This window comes from Scyliorhinus torazame, chromosome 21, assembly GCF_047496885.1.
Source record: "Scyliorhinus torazame isolate Kashiwa2021f chromosome 21, sScyTor2.1, whole genome shotgun sequence".
Lineage (NCBI taxonomy): Eukaryota > Metazoa > Chordata > Chondrichthyes > Carcharhiniformes > Scyliorhinidae > Scyliorhinus > Scyliorhinus torazame.
The window spans coordinates 58,073,327-58,090,452 of record NC_092727.1 but is presented as its reverse complement, the minus strand read 5'-3'; the positions used below and the strand labels follow the sequence as shown (position 1 = coordinate 58,090,452).

The following is a 17,126-nucleotide window of genomic DNA, read 5'->3' as shown; positions in this document are numbered from 1 at the left end:
TACAGCGTTCCCAAACGACAGTGCTTTTACAGAGGTCCCATACCACAGTGCTTTTACAGAGCTCCCAAATGACAGTGCTTTTACAGAGCTCCCATACGACAGTGCTTTTACAGAGCTCATAAACGACAGTGCTTTTACAGAGCTTCCAAACGACATTGCTTTTACAGAGCTCCTAAACGACAGTGCTTTTACAGCGTTCCCAAACGACAGTGCTTTTACAGAGGTCCCATACCACAGTGCTTTTACAGAGCTCCCAAATGACAGTGCTTTTACAGAGCTCCCATACGACAGTGCTTTTACAGAGCTCCCAAACAACAGTGCTTTTACAGAACTCGCAAACGACAGTGCTTTTACAGAGCTCATAAACGACAGTGCTTTTACAGAGCTTCCAAACGACATTGCTTTTACAGAGCTCCTAAACGACAGTGCTTTTACAGAGCTTCCAAACGACAGTGCTTTTACAGAGCTCCCAAACGACAGTGCTTTTACAGAGCTCGCAAACGACAGTGCTTTTACAGAGCTCCCAAACGACAGTGCTTTTACAGAGCTCGCAAACGACAGTGCTTTTACAGAACTCCCAAACGACAGTGCTTTTACAGAGCTTCCAAACGACAGTGCTTTTACAGAGCTCCTAAACGACAGTGCTTTTACAGAACTCCCAAACGACCGTGTTTTTACAGAACTCCCAAATGGCAATGCTTTTACAGAGCTTCCAAATGAAAGTGCTTTTACAGAGCTCCCAAACAACATTGCTTTTACAGAGCTCGCAAACGACAGTGCTTTTACAGAGCTCCCATACGACAGTGCTTTTGCAGAGCTCCCAAACGACAGTGCTTTTACAGAGCTCCAAAACAACAGTGCTTTTACAGAGCTCCCATACGACAGTGCTTTTACAGAGCGCGCAAACGACAGTGCTTTTACAGAGCTCCCATACGACAGTGCTTTTACAGAGCTCCCAAATGACAGTGCTTTTACAGAGCTCCCATACGACAGTGCTTTTACAGAGCTCCCAAACGACAGTGCTTTTACAGAGCTCCCATACGACAGTGCCTTTACACAACTCGCAAACGACAGTGCTTTTACAGAGCTCCCAAACGACAGTGCTTTTACAGAGCTCCCAAACAACAGTGCTTTTACAGAGCTCCCAAACAACAGTGCTTTTACAGAGTTCCCAAACGACAGTGCTTTTACAGAGGTCCCATACCACAGTGCTTTTACAGAGCTCCCAAATGACAGTGCTTTTACAGAGCTCCCATACGACAGTGCTTTTACAGAGCTCCCAAACAACAGTGCTTTTACAGAACTCGCAAACAACAGTGCTTTTACAGAGTTCCCAAACGACAGTGCTTTTACAGAGCTTCCAAATGACAGTGCTTTTACAGAGCTCCCAAACGACAGTGCTTTTACAGAGCTCCCAAACGACAGTGCTTTTACAGAGCTCCCAAATGACAGTGCTTTTCCAGAGCTCCCAAACAGTTGTTTTACAGAGCTCCCAAACAACAGTGCTTTTACAGACCTCCCAAACAACAGTGCTTTTCCAGAGCTCCCAAACAACAGTGCTTTTACAGAGTTCCCAAACAACAGTGCTTTTACAGAGCTCCCATACGACAGTGCTTTTACACAACTCGCAAACGACAGTGCTTTTACAAAGCTCCCATACGACAGTGCTTTTACTCAACTCGCAAACAACAGTGCTTTTACAGAGCTCCCAAATGACAGTGCTTTTACAGAGCTCCCAAACAACAGTGCTTTTACAGAGCTCCCATACGACTGTGCCTTTACACAAATCGCAAACGACAGTGCTTTTACAGAGCTCCCATACGACAGTGCTTTTACACAGCTCGCAAACAACAGTGCTTTTACAGAGCTCGCAAACAACAGTGCTTTTACAGAGCTCCCAAACGACAGTGCTTTTACAGAGCTCCCAAACAACTGTGCTTTTACAGAGCTCCCAAACAACAGTGCTTTTACAGCGTTCCCAAACGACAGTGCTTTTACAGAGGTCCCATACCACAGTGCTTTTACAGAGCTCCCAAATGACAGTGCTTTTACAGAGCTCCCATACGACAGTGCTTTTACAGAGCTCATAAACGACAGTGCTTTTACAGAGCTTCCAAACGACATTGCTTTTACAGAGCTCCTAAACGACAGTGCTTTTACAGCGTTCCCAAACGACAGTGCTTTTACAGAGGTCCCATACCACAGTGCTTTTACAGAGCTCCCAAATGACAGTGCTTTTACAGAGCTCCCATACGACAGTGCTTTTACAGAGCTCCCAAACAACAGTGCTTTTACAGAACTCGCAAACGACAGTGCTTTTACAGAGCTCATAAACGACAGTGCTTTTACAGAGCTTCCAAACGACATTGCTTTTACAGAGCTCCTAAACGACAGTGCTTTTACAGAGCTTCCAAACGACAGTGCTTTTACAGAGCTCCCAAACGACAGTGCTTTTACAGAGCTCGCAAACGACAGTGCTTTTACAGAGCTCCCAAACGACAGTGCTTTTACAGAGCTCGCAAACGACAGTGCTTTTACAGAACTCCCAAACGACAGTGCTTTTACAGAGCTTCCAAACGACAGTGCTTTTACAGAGCTCCTAAACGACAGTGCTTTTACAGAACTCCCAAACGACCGTGTTTTTACAGAACTCCCAAATGGCAATGCTTTTACAGAGCTTCCAAATGAAAGTGCTTTTACAGAGCTCCCAAACAACAGTGCTTTTACAGAGCTCGCAAACGACAGTGCTTTTACAGAGCTCCCATACGACAGTGCTTTTGCAGAGCTCCCAAACGACAGTGCTTTTACAGAGCTCCAAAACAACAGTGCTTTTACAGAGCTCCCATACGACAGTGCTTTTACAGAGCGCGCAAACGACAGTGCTTTTACAGAGCTCCCATACGACAGTGCTTTTACAGAGCTCCCAAATGACAGTGCTTTTACAGAGCTCCCATACGACAGTGCTTTTACAGAGCTCCCAAACGACAGTGCTTTTACAGAGCTCCCAAATGACAGTGCTTTTACAGAGCTCCCAAACAACAGTGCTTTTACAGAGCTTCCAAACGACAGTGCTTTTACAGAGCTTCCAAACGACAGTGCTTTTACAGAGCTCACAAACGACAGTGCTTTTACAGAGCTCCCAAACGACAGTGCTTTTACAGAGCTCCCAAACGACAGTGCTTTTACAGAACTCCCAAACGACAGTGCTTTTACAGAGCTTCCAAACGACAGTGCTTTTACAGAACTCCCAAACGACCGTGTTTTTACTGAACTCCCAAATGGCAATGCTTTTACAGAGCTTCCAAATGACAGTGCTTTTACAGAGCTCCCAAACAACAGTGCTTTTACAGAGCTCGCAAACGACAGTGCTTTTACAGAGCTCCCATACGACAGTGCTTTTGCAGAGTTCCCAAACGACAGTGCTTTTACTGAGCTCCAAAACAACAGTGCTTTTACAGAGCTCCCATACGACAGTGCTTTTACAGAGCTCGCAAACGACAGTGCTTTTACAGAGCTCCCATACGACAGTGCTTTTACAGAGCTCCCATTCGACAGTGTTTTGCAGAGCTCGCAAACAACAGTGCTTTTACAGAGCTCCCATACGACAGTGCTTTTACAGAGCTCGCAAACAACAGTGCTTTTACAGAGCTCCCATACGACAGTGCTTTTCCAGAGCTCCCAAACGACAGTGCTTTTACTGAGTTCCCAAACGACAGTGCTTTTCCAGAGCTCCCAAACAGTTGTTTTACAGAGCTCCCAAACAACAGTGCTTTTACAGACCTCCCAAACAACAGTGCTTTTACAGACCTCCCAAACAACAGTGCTTTTCCAGAGCTCCCAAACAACAGTGCTTTTACAGAGTTCCCAAACGACAGAGCTTTTACAGACCTCCCAAACAGTGCTTTTACAGAGCTCCCAAACGACAGTGCTTTTACAGAGCTCGCAACCGACAGTGCTTTTACAGAGATCCCAAACAACAGTGCTTTTACAGAGCTCGCAAACAACAGTGCTTTTACAGAGCTCCCATACGACAGTGCTTTTACACAACTCGCAAACGACAGTGCTTTTACAGAGCTTCCAAGCAACAGTGCTTTTACAGAGCTCCCAAACGACAGTGCTTTTACAGAGCTCCCAAACTACAGTGCTTTTACAGAGCTCCCAAACAACAGTGCTTTTACAGAGCTCGTATACAACAGTGCTTTTACGGAGTTCCCAAACGACAGTGCTTTTACAGAGCTTCCAAACGACAGTGCTTTTACAGAGCTCCCAAACGACAGTGCTTTTACAGAGCTCCCAATCGACAGTGCTTTTACAGAGCTCCCAATCGACAGTGCTTTTACAGAGCTCCCAAATGACAGAGCTTTTGCAGAGCTCCCAAATGACAGTGCTTTTACAGAGCTCCCATACGACAGTGCTTTTACAGAGCTCCCAAACGACAGTGCTTTTACAGAGCTCCCAATCGACAGTGCTTTTACAGAGCTCCCAAATGACAGAGCTTTTGCAGAGCTCCCAAATGACAGTGCTTTTACAGAGCTCCCAAATGACAGTGCTTTTACAGTGCTCCCAAATGACAGTGCTTTTACAGAGCTCCCAAACGACAGTGTTTTACTGAGCTCCCAAACGACAGTGCTTTTACAGAGCTCGCAAACAACAGTGCTTTTACAAAGCTCGCAAACAACAGTGCTTTTACAGAGCTCGCAAACAACAGTGCTTTTACAGAGCTCCCAAATGACAGTGCTTTTACAGAGCTCCCAAATGACAGTGCTTTTACAGAGCTCGCAAACAACAGTGCTTTTACAGTGCTCCCAAATGACAGTGCTTTTCCAGAGTTCCCAAACGACAGTGTTTAACTGAGCTCCCAAACGACAGTGCTTTTACAGAGCTCGCAAACAACAGTGCTTTTACAAAGCTCGCAAACAACAGTGCTTTTACAGAGCTCGCAAACAACAGTGCTTTTACAGAGCTCCCAAATGACAGTGCTTTTACAGAGCTCCCAAACAACAGTGCTTTTACAGAGCTCGCAAACAACAGTGCTTTTACAGAGCTCCCATACGACAGTGCTTTTACACAACTCACAAACGACAGTGATTTTACAGAGCTCCCATACGACAGTGCTTTTACACAACTCGCAAACGACAGTGCTTTTACAGAGCTCCCATACGACAGTGCTTTTACAGGGCTCCCAAACAACAGTGCTTTTACAGAGCTCCCAAACAACAGTGCTTTTACAGAGCTCCCATACGACAGTGCTTTTACAGAGCTCCCAAATGACAGTGCATTTACAGAGCTCCCATACGACAGTGCTTTTACAGAGCTCCCAAACAACAGTGCTTTTACAGAGCTCCCAAATGACAGTGCTTTTACAGAGCTCCCAAACAACAGTGCTTTTACAGAGCTCGCAAACAAGAGTGCTTTTACAGAGCTCCCAAATGACAGTGCTTTTACAGAGCTCCCAAACAACAGTGCTTTTACAGAGCTCATAAACGACAGTGCTTTTACAGAGCTCATAAACGACAGTGCTTTTACAGAGCTTCCAAACGACAGTGCTTTTACAGAGCTCCTAAACGACAGTGCTTTTACAGAGCTTCCAAACGACAGTGCTTTTACAGAGCTCCCAAACGACAGTGCTTTTACAGAGCTCCCAAACGACAGTGCTTTTACAGAGCTTCCAAACGACAGTGCTTTTACAGAGCTTCCAAACGACATTCCTTTTACAGAGCTCCCATACGACAGTGCCTTTACACAACTCGCAAACGACAGTGCTTTTACAGAGCTCCCAAACGACAGTGCTTTTACAGAGCTCCCAAACAACAGTGCTTTTACAGAGCTCCCAAACAACAGTGCTTTTACAGAGTTCCCAAACGACAGTTCTTTTACAGAGGTCCCATACCACAGTGCTTTTACAGAGCTCCCAAATGACAGTGCTTTTACAGAGCTCCCATACGACAGTGCTTTTACAGAGCTCCCAAACAACATTGCTTTTACAGAACTCGCAAACAACAGTGCTTTTACAGAGTTCCCAAACGACAGTGCTTTTACAGAGCTTCCAAATGACAGTGCTTTTACAGAGCTCCCAAACGACAGTGCTTTTACAGAGCTCCCAAACGACAGTGCTTTTACAGAGCTCCCAAATGACAGTGCTTTTCCAGAGCTCCCAAACAGTTGTTTTACAGAGCTCCCAAACAACAGTGCTTTTACAGACCTCCCAAACAACAGTGCTTTTCCAGAGCTCCCAAACAACAGTGCTTTTACAGAGTTCCCAAACAACAGTGCTTTTACAGAGCTCCCATACGACAGTGCTTTTACACAACTCGCAAACGACAGTGCTTTTACAGAGCTCCCATACGACAGTGCTTTTACTCAACTCGCAAACAACAGTGCTTTTACAGAGCTCCCAAATGACAGTGCTTTTACAGAGCTCCCAAACAACAGTGCTTTTTCAGAGCTCCCATACGACTGTGCCTTTACACAAATCGCAAACGACAGTGCTTTTACAGAGCTCCCATACGACAGTGCTTTTACACAGCTCGCAAACAACAGTGCTTTTACAGAGCTCCCAAACGACAGTGCTTTTACAGAGCTCCCAAACAACAGTGCTTTTACAGAGCTCCCAAACAACAGTGCTTTTACAGCGTTCCCAAACGACAGTGCTTTTACAGAGGTCCCATACCACAGTGCTTTTACAGAGCTCCCAAATGACAGTGCTTTTACAGAGCTCCCATACGACAGTGCTTTTACAGAGCTCCCAAACAACAGTGCTTTTACAGAACTCGCAAACGACAGTGCTTTTACAGAGCTCATAAACGACAGTGCTTTTACAGAGCTTCCAAACGACATTGCTTTTACAGAGCTCCTAAACGACAGTGCTTTTACAGAGCTTCCAAACGACAGTGCTTTTACAGAGCTCCCAAACGACAGTGCTTTTACAGAGCTCGCAAACGACAGTGCTTTTACAGAGCTCCCAAACGACAGTGCTTTACAGAGCTCGCAAACGACAGTGCTTTTACAGAACTCCCAAACGACAGTGCTTTTACAGAGCTTCCAAACGACAGTGCTTTTACAGAGCTCCTAAACGACAGTGCTTTTACAGAACTCCCAAACGACCGTGTTTTTACAGAACTCCCAAATGGCAATGCTTTTCCAGAGCTTCCAAATGAAAGTGCTTTTACAGAGCTCCCAAACAACAGTGCTTTTACAGAGCTCGCAAACGACAGTGCTTTTACAGAGCTCCCATACGACAGTGCTTTTGCAGAGCTCCCAAACGACAGTGCTTTTACAGAGCTCCAAAAGAACAGTGCTTTTACAGAGCTCCCATACGACAGTGCTTTTACAGAGCGCGCAAACGACAGTGCTTTTACAGAGCTCCCATACGACAGTGCTTTTCCAGAGCTCGCAAACGACAGTGCTTTTACAGAGCTCCCATACGACAGTGCTTTTACATTGCTCCCATACGACAGTGCTTTTGCAGAGCTCGCAAACAACAGTGCTTTTACAGAGCTCCCATACGACAGTGCTTTTACAGAGCTCGCAAACAACAGTGCTTTTACAGAGCTCGCAAATGACAGTGCTTTTACAGAGCTCGCAAACGACAGTGCTTTTACAGAGCTCCCATACGACAGTGCTATTCCAGAGCTCCCAAACAACAGTGCTTTTACTGAGTTCCCAAACGACAGTGCTTTTCCAGAGCTCCCAAACGACAGTGCTTTTCCAGAGCTCCCAAACAACAGTGCTTTTACTGAGCTCCCAAACAACAGTGCTTTTACAGAGCTCCCAAACAACAGTCCTTTTCCAGAGCTCCCAAACAACAGTGCTTTTACAGAGTTCCCAAACGACAGTGCTTCTACTTCTTTTATCTTTATTATTATTATTGTCACAAGTAAACTTGCATTAACAGTGCAATGAAGTTACAAAGCTCCCAAACATTTTTGATGTGAGAAGACTAAATCCCAGGTCAAGGGGGACTGGCTGCTAGTTGAGCTCATACTGGCTGTCACTTCTCCCTGATACCTATATCTGCTGGTGAAGATTCAGCAAGCTACCAACTAATCCAGTTCAATCTGCTCCAAATAAGCTGTTAGATTGTGAGAGGAAAAATAACACTGATTTTTTCTGAATTAGCATCTACTGAGAGCAGCATTGCTCGGCAATGAGGTGCAGGCTCTGAGGACAGTGACACCAGAGCTTAGACCCACATACAGTAACACTACAATATGGACAGAGAGGGTAGGTAGAATTTAATCGGGGTGATGGGGATTTTGTTAGCTGGCAAGAGCCTCAAGTCACCTCCTTTGGGGAAGGTCTGCCATATTAATTTGCAGTCAGGCACACTGGTCCTTTCCTGGAATTAATGACCCCAGAGTGGAAATCCTGCTCACGTCCTGAAAACTGCCAGCCAGAGTCAGCAACTCCTCATACCATGAGTGCACCATGAGTGATGATAGCTGCCAGCAATGCAGGGGCCTAGGATCAGTAATGGGCCTAGGCCACAGGTAAGTGAGAGCAGGTCATAGGGAAGGGTCGCTGGCTGAGTTTGAGGTTGTCAGAAGAAAGGGTAATTGGGGTGGCTCTCATTGGGCCCCCTGCACTGTTGCCAGGTCCTTCAATCAAGCACTGATCGGGTCTTTGAACCTGAAAACCCATAAGCAAACTCAACAAGTGTTTACTTTTCAGGCTTCTGTACGGTGATTGTCCCGCCATTATTCAACCAGTGGCGATAGATTGTGACTCTTAACTTGGCAACAATCATCTAGTAAGGGCTTCCATTGACATCAGGATGGGGGAAGGCCATCTACTGTGTGATGAATATCTAGTTCATGGTTCATGCTAACTTTTTAAAGGTAATGTTAGAGGGTAATTGTTGTTATGAAGGTAAGGTAACTAAAATTCTGGGCGTTAGATATACAGAAGAGGGTGGCAGTTCAGAAGGTTACGTATGTCTGTTTAATAGAATCAGAATAGAAGGGATGGAGCTATAAACCAGCAGGTGGACTGGCCTAGCTTCAGAACTGGAGACCTGATGTCTTCACTGTTTGCTATGAAGTGCAGTCCAAAGAGATATTTTACAGGGTTGCAGTTTGGAACTCATGTGATTTGCAGCACACAGAGAAACTCTCAGATCTGTTAACATGCTCCAAGCCATTCGGACTCAAAGAAGTCCCTGGAAGCGGGAAGGTGATGGACAGCCACTGTGCCAGTTTAGTAAAGCTAGCTGTCTGCAAAAGAGTTGGAAATGTGCCAGCAACTAAAAGTGGGAGTGCAGTTTTGTGAATCATGTGAAAAGCAGAAGAGGTTGAACCATTGAGAGGTAAGCAGTAGTTGAGGCAATTTGAATCGGAGCAGCTTTTGAGAGAATTCAGAGGCTATATCTTCATAAATTAAGAGTTGAAACCCTTCAGAATTTTACTGAGATTTTGTGACTCACTGGTCACTGATAGTTGGCTGGGTTACTGACAACTGAGATTTTGTGACTCACTGGCCACTGATATCTGGCTGGGTTGCTGGCAAATCCATGGGATCTGTCTTGGTTGCATCTGAAATTGAATGTACAGTGTGCTGTGTTCAAGCACAGTTTGCTAGTCAATTCATATTTGTCCCTTGTTAATTCTGAATGTTAGAGTATAATATTGATATCGTAAAGCTTATTTTGTTTGATTAAAACTGTGAAATCTTGTGGCCTTCTTCTCTCATGTAATTGGGATTTCAAGTTTTGTGTACTTTATAAGAAAAAAGTACTGTCCCTAACCAGCCTGTAACAATAGGCTTTCCTACCATAGTCTTAATCGGGGTACGGGTTCTCTAGCGTAATTAAATGCACCCCCACCACCCCACCTCTAACCTGCCTCATGGGAGGCCATTAAATTGCACCAATGTTCCAACACATTTGCAGACTTTTACACTAAATTATCTGCTCATTTTGTTCAGTCCCACCATAGCATGACACGCATCAGGGAACAAAGATGTGGATCCATAGCAAAACACACAGCAACAAGGTCAAACACCAGCCACACAGCCTTTAACTGTCACCCTTGCCATCATAGACCGATTCCAAAGGGGCAGAGGTCGTGTCATTGGACAGTGGAGGAGAGCGGCTGACTTTGTTCAGGGTGTGGAGCATGACTATTTCAATTTGGTAGGAGTGACTGTTCAGTGAGTGAGAGGGAAGGTTCAATTTGGTCAGTGCGGGGGTGGGGTTTGACATTGTTCGCTGAAGAAAAGGTTTGGGTTTTGCCAAGGGCCACTCAACTCCGGACCTCAAAACAGCCTTGGTTCAAAATTAGACAGAAGAGCTGAATTCTAAAAGTGAGGCAAGTCTGACTGTCCTTCACGTCAAGGGCATTGCTGTAGGATACAACCATCTTCAGCTGCTCCATCATTGATCTTTCCACTATTATACTGTCAGAAATAGAATGATTGGCGATCTTTGCACAAATGTTCAGCACAATTCAGAACTCTCAGATACAAAATCAGTCTCTGCCTGCAAGCAGCACAACCTGGGCAACATTCAGGCTTGGACAGATAAGTGACAAGTAATATTTGCTGCACAAGTGCCAGGCAATGATCATCTGCAATAAGTGAGAATCTAACCATCTACCCATGACATTCAGTACCATCATCATTGCTGAATTTCCACCATAAATATACTGGGTGTCGTCATTGACCAGAAAGTGAACTGGACCAGCCAAAGAAACACTATGGCCACAACAGCAGTCAGAGGCCGGGAGTTCTGCAGAGTTACTCACCATCTGACTCTCCAAAGTGTTTCCACCATCTGCAAAACACAAGTCAAAAGTGGGATAGAATATTCCAACAAGACTCCAGAAGCTTGACACCATACAGGACAAGGCAACCCGCTTGAGTGGCACCCATTCCCATGTTAAACATCCACTCCCTCCACCACAAATGTGTGCGCCATCTACAGGATGCCAAGGCTACTGAGAAAGCACTTTCTGAACCTATGACATCTGGGGCGGGATTCTCCGCAATCGGCGCGATGTCCGCCGACCGGCGCCAAAAACGGCAGGAATCAGTCTGGCATCGCGCCGCCCCAAAGGTGCGGAAGTCTCCGCATCTTGAGGGGCCGAGCCCTCACCTTGAGGGGCTAGGCCCGCGCCGGACTGATTTCCGCCCCACCAGCTGGCGGGAAAGGCCTTTGGTGCCCCGCCAGCTGGTGCGGAAATGACTTTGCCAGGCGGCGCATGCGCGGGAGCGTCAGCGGCCGCTCACGGCATCATCCCCGCGCATGCGCAGTGGAGGGGGTCTCTTCCGCCTCCGCCCGTGGATCGGCGGGCCCTGATCGCGGGCCAGGCCACCGTGGTGGCACCCCCCCCCCCCCCCCCCCCCCCAGGACCCCGGAGCCTGCCCGCGCCACCTTGTCCCGCCGGTAAGAGAGGTGGTTTGATTCTCGCCGGCGGGACAGGCATTCCAGCAGCGGGACTTCGGCCCATCCGGGCCGGAGAATCACCGGCGGGGGTCCGCCAACCGGCGCGGCGCGATTCCCGCCTCCGCCGAATATCCGGTGCCGGAGAATTCGGCAACCGGCGGGGGCGGGATTCACGCCAGCCCCCGGCGATTCTCCCACCCGGCGGGGGGTCGGAGAATCCCGCCCCTGATCTCTGAGAAGGACAAGGGCAGCAGATATATTGGACACAAACACCTGAAAGTTTCTCTCCAAGTCACACACCACCCTGGCTTGGAATTATGTTGCTCTTCCTTCACCGTTAACTGGGTCAAGATCCTGGAACTCTTTCCCTAACAGCACTGTGGGTGTATCTTCACCAGGTGGACTGCAACGGTTCAAGAAGGCAGTTCATCACCACTTTCTCAAGGGCACTTGGGGATCTTGAATAAATACTTGCCAATGCTCTCACATCGCACACAAATAATAAAAAAGTGTTCACCTTTTTCCAGTGAAGTTTGGGGTGATGAGTAAGGGTCGGTTTCAATGTGTTCAGTGAGAGGAGGCTGACTTTAACTGATTGTGTCCTGTAGGATTCTGTGTCAGTAGCTTCAGATGAAGATCGCTTGATTAAAATTCATGATGTCATCCAGCAGCTTCCTCCTCCTCATTACAGGTAAGGATTAATTGTTTGAGCACTGGAGAGCAGTTCCACATGCCTAATCTTTGTTATAGAAACACAAAGTGGTTACAGTACAGACGGAATCGATTCAGCCTATTATGTCCATGCCAGCTCTCTACAAGAGTAACTCAGCTCATCTCACTTCTCTGCCTTTTCTCCAAAGCCCTGCAATTTCTTCCTATTCAGATATCCCTTTTGAAAACCACGACTGAATCTGCCGATATCACATTGTCTGGCAGTGCATTCCAGATCCCAACCACTTGCTGCAAGAAATTGTTTCCCCTCATGGTTCTTTTGCAAATCACTTTAAATCAGTGTTCACTGCTTCTCGACCCTTCCGCCAATGGGAACAGTTTCTCGATATTGACTCTGTCCCGATCCCTCATAATTTTTAATATATCTATCACATCTTCTCAACTTTCTCTCGTATACCATATTAACAGTTTTCTCATTCTACCACCTTCAACAAATTGTGCACAAGCCGCTCTGCTCCTACAACCACTTTAGATTTGTACCCTTTGTTTTATGTTGCCTTTCCTCATTTTTCCTCCTAGAATGTATCACATCTTACTTCTCTGCGTTAGTTTCATCTGCTATGTGTCCGTCCATTCCCCCAGCCTGTTTCCGTCATTTTGAAATCTATCTCAATATTTGAAAGTTTTATGTCCTCCGAAATTAACTTTGCTGTGATAAATTGTGTACTGGAAAAATGTAGGAGGTGGAATATCAAATGGATACATTTCTCTATGTTTAGGTTAACATTGGTAATAGTTACTCTAATTTCTGACAGAGAAATACAATCGCAGCAATCAAAGGAAGAAAATTAGAACTGCTACATGGGTAGGTTGGGTGATGGGGTGGATCTCTGACCTGCAGTAACCCCACGCTGGTTACATGAGTATCTTTGCCACACCAAGACCCATCAGCATTCTGACAGTCTGCTGCACTTAGAGCACTGTCTCATAAGGCTTTTAATCACAACTGTTGGCACAAGTATTGTTTATCAATCTCCTTTTGATGACTGCTTTAGGTCATTGCGTGCTGTTGTCCCTGCTCCCTTCACTTCTGTCACTTTTAATCGTTCCCAAAACTGCATTAATTTTCCCATGTATGAACAGAATTGCATTAATATCACCAGAATGTCACCACTCCTATAACTGCTTTCTTCTTTTTTAATTGGCTGTCTTCACAGCACTAGGGTGAAGTGTGACTGCCCTGTTTGTGAAATTTCTCCTCCACATCCTTTGTTGATATTGTGCTGAATCTTAACAAAATTATGATTTATTCTTTGTCCAGGACCCTGGAGTTTCTAATGAGGCACTTGGCTCGATTAGCGACCTTCAGTTACATCACCAACATGCACACTAAGAACCTGGCAATTGTTTGGGCTCCAAATCTTCTGAGGTAAGAACAGGTGAACTGTTAGCCATGGGATATGAGGTGCAATGTTGAGGCTGTTTGTACAGACCTTAAATGCAAAACTGACTTTGCCAGATTGAAGATAGTCAACCCCATGCCAAGTGTTTCAGGCAGCAGCTGATTATCTTTGTGACAAATGCCTAGAGACATATATCAGGTCATCATACAGAGCTCTCTGGTGACCCCATTTACTGTTTTCCAGAGTTTTTTTTTGATTAAATATTTTATTGAAAATTTTTGGTCAACCAACACAGTACATTGTGCATCCTTTACACAATATTATAACAACACAAATAACAATGACCTATTTTATAAACAAAAAATGAATAAATAACAAAAATGAAAACTAGCCCTAATTGGCAACTGCCTTGTCACAAGTAACACTCTCCAAAAATATAATTTAACAGTCCAATATATAATTATCTGTAGCAACGACCTATACATACTATACAGTATATATTAACAACCCTGAGAGTCCTTCTGGTTCCTCCTCCCCCCCACCCCCCCCCCCCCCCCCCGATCCTGGGCTGCTGCTGCTGCCTTCTTTTTCCCATTCCGTCTATCTTTCTGCGAGGTATTCGACGAACGGTTGCCACCGCCTGGTGAACCCTTGAGCCGACCCCCTTAGGACGAACTTAATCCGCTCTAGCTTTATAAACCCCGCCATGTCATTTATCCAGGTCTCCACCCCCGGGGACTTGGCTTCTTTCCACATTAGCAATATCCTGCGCCGGGCTACTAGGGACGCAAAGGCCAAAACATCGGCCTCTCTCGCCTCCTGCACTCCCGGCTCTTGTGCAACCCCAAATATAGCCAACCCCCAGCTTGGTTCGACCCGGACTCCTACTACTTTTGAAAGCACCTTTGTCACCCCCATCCAAAACCTCTGTAGTGCCGGGCATGACCAAAACATATGGGTATGATTCGCTGGGCTTCTCGAGCACCTCGCACACCTATCCTCCACCCCAAAAAATTTACTGAGCCGTGCTCCAGTCATATGTGCCCTGTGTAATACCTTAAACTGAATCAGGCTTAGCCTGGCACACGAGGACGACGAGTTTACCCTGCTTAGGGCATCTGCCCACAGCCCCTCCTCGATCTCCTCCCCCAGCTCCACTTCCCATTTCCCTTTTAGTTCATCTACCATAGTCTCCCCTTCGTCCCTCATTTCCCTATATATATCTGACACCTTACCATCCCCCACCCATGTCTTTGAGATCACTCTGTCCTGCACCTCTTGTGTCGGGAGCTGCGGGAATTCCCTCACCTGTTGCCTCGCAAAAGCCCTCAGTTGCATATACCTGAATGCATTCCCTTGGGGCAACCCATATTTCTCGGTCAGCGCTCCCAGACTCGCGAACTTCCCATCCACAAACAGATCTTTCAGTTGCGTTATTCCTGCTCTTTGCCACATTCCATATCCCCCATCCATTCCCCCCGGGGCAAACCTATGGTTGTTTCTTATCGGGGACCCCCCCAAGGCTCCAGTCTTTCCCCTATGCCGTCTCCACTGTCCCCAAATCTTCAGTGTGGCCACCACCACCGGGCTTGTGGTGTAGTTCCTCGGTGAGAACGGCAATGGGGCTGTCACCATCGCCTGTAGGCTAGTCCCCCTACAGGACGCCCTCTCTAATCTCTTCCACGCCGCTCCCTCCTCCTCTCCCATCCACTTACTCACCATTGAAATATTAGCGGCCCAATAATACTCACTTAGGCTCGGTAGTGCCAGCCCCCCCCTATCCCTGCTACGCTGTAAGAATCCCTTCCTCACTCTCGGGGTCTTCCCGGCCCACACAAAACCCATGATGCTCTTTTCAATCCTTTTAAAAAAAGCCTTCGTGATCACCACCGGGAGGCACTGAAACACAAAGAGGAATCTCGGGAGGACCACCATCTTAACCGCCTGCACCCTCCCTGCCATTGACAGGGATACCATATCCCATCTCTTGAAATCCTCCTCCATCTGTTCCACCAACCGCGTTAAATTTAACCTGTGCAATGTGCCCCAATTCTTAGCTATCTGGATCCCCAGGTAACGAAAGTCCCTTGTTACCTTCCTCAGCGGTAGGTCCTCTATTTCTCTACTCTGCTCCCCTGGATGCACCACAAACAACTCACTTTTCCCCATGTTCAATTTATACCCTGAAAAATCCCCAAACTCCCCAAGTATCCGCATTATTTCTGGCATCCCCTCCGCCGGGTCCGCCACGTATAGTAGCAAATCGTCCGCATACAAAGATACCCGGTGCTCTTCTCCTCCCCTAAGTACTCCCCTCCACTTCTTGGAACCCCTCAACGCTATCGCCAGGGGCTCAATCGCCAGTGCAAACAATAATGGGGACGGAGGGCATCCCTGCCTTGTCCCTCTATGGAGCCGCAAATATGCAGACCCCCGTCCATTCGTGACCACGCTCGCCACTGGGGCCCTATACAACAGCTGCACCCATCTAACATACCCCTCTCCAAAACCAAATCTCCTCAACAGCTCCCACAAATAATCCCACTCCACTCTATCAAATGCTTTCTCGGCATCCATCGCCACTACTATCTCCGTTTCTCCCTCTGGTGGGGCCATCATCATTACCCCTAACAACCTCCGTATATTCGTGTTCAGCTGTCTCCCCTTCACAAACCCAGTTTGGTCCTCGTGGACCACCCCCGGGACACATTCCTCTATTCTCATTGCCATTACCTTGGCCAGGACCTTGGCATCTACATTTAGGAGGGAAATAGGTCTATAGGACCCGCATTGTAGCGGGTCCTTTTCCTTCTTTAAGAGAAGCGATATCGTTGCTTCAGACATAGTCGGGGGCAGTTGTCCCCTTTCCTTTGCCTCATTAAAGGTCCTCGTCAGTACCGGGGCGAGCAAGTCCACATATTTTCTATAGAATTCGACTGGGAATCCATCCGGTCCCGGGGCCTTTCCCGCCTGCATGCTCCTAATTCCTTTCACCACTTCTTCTGCCTCGATCTGTGCTCCCAGTCCCACCCTTTCCTGCTCTTCCACCTTGGGAAATTCCAGCCGATCCAAGAAGCCCATCATTCTCTCCCTCCCATCCGGGGGTTGAGCTTCATATAATTTTTTATAAAATGTCTTGAACACTCCATTCACTCTCTCCGCTCCCCGCTCCATCTCTCCTTCCTCATCCCTCACTCCCCCTATTTCCCTCGCTGCTCCCCTATTCCTCAATTGGTGTGCCAGCAACCTGCTTGCCTTCTCCCCATATTCGTACTGTACACCCTGTGCCTTCCTCCATTGTGCCTCTGCAGTGCCTGTAGTCAGCAAGTCAAATTCTACATGTAGCCTTTGCCTTTCCCTGTACAGTCCCTCCTCCGGTGCTTCCGCATATTGTCTGTCCACCCTCAAAAGTTCTTGCAGCAACCGCTCCCGTTCCTTACTCTCCTGCTTCCCTTTATGTGCCCTTATTGATATCAGCTCCCCTCTAACCACCGCCTTCAACGCCTCCCAGACCACTCCCACCTGGACCTCCCCATTATCATTGAGTTCCAAGTACTTTTCAATGCACCCCCTCACCCTTAGACACCCCCCCTCATCTGCCATTAGTCCCATGTCCATTCTCCAGGGTGGGCGCCCTCCTGTTTCCTCCCCTATCTCCAAGTCCACCCAGT

The 17,126-nt window shown here is 47.0% G+C and overlaps 1 protein-coding gene across 11 annotated transcripts in view; it reads left to right on the top strand.

Annotated features, from left to right (window-relative positions):
* LOC140398303 (rho GTPase-activating protein 32-like) overlaps positions 1-17,126 on the top strand; it is a 792,529-nt gene that overhangs the window by 716,757 nt on the left and 58,646 nt on the right. For all 11 annotated transcript variants that reach the window (XM_072486839.1, XM_072486840.1, XM_072486832.1 and 8 more), the window contains 2 exons: positions 11,989-12,071; positions 13,374-13,481. In XM_072486839.1, the coding sequence (XP_072342940.1) occupies positions 11,989-12,071; positions 13,374-13,481 (191 nt within the window). The remainder of the gene's footprint in view (positions 1-11,988; positions 12,072-13,373; positions 13,482-17,126) is intronic.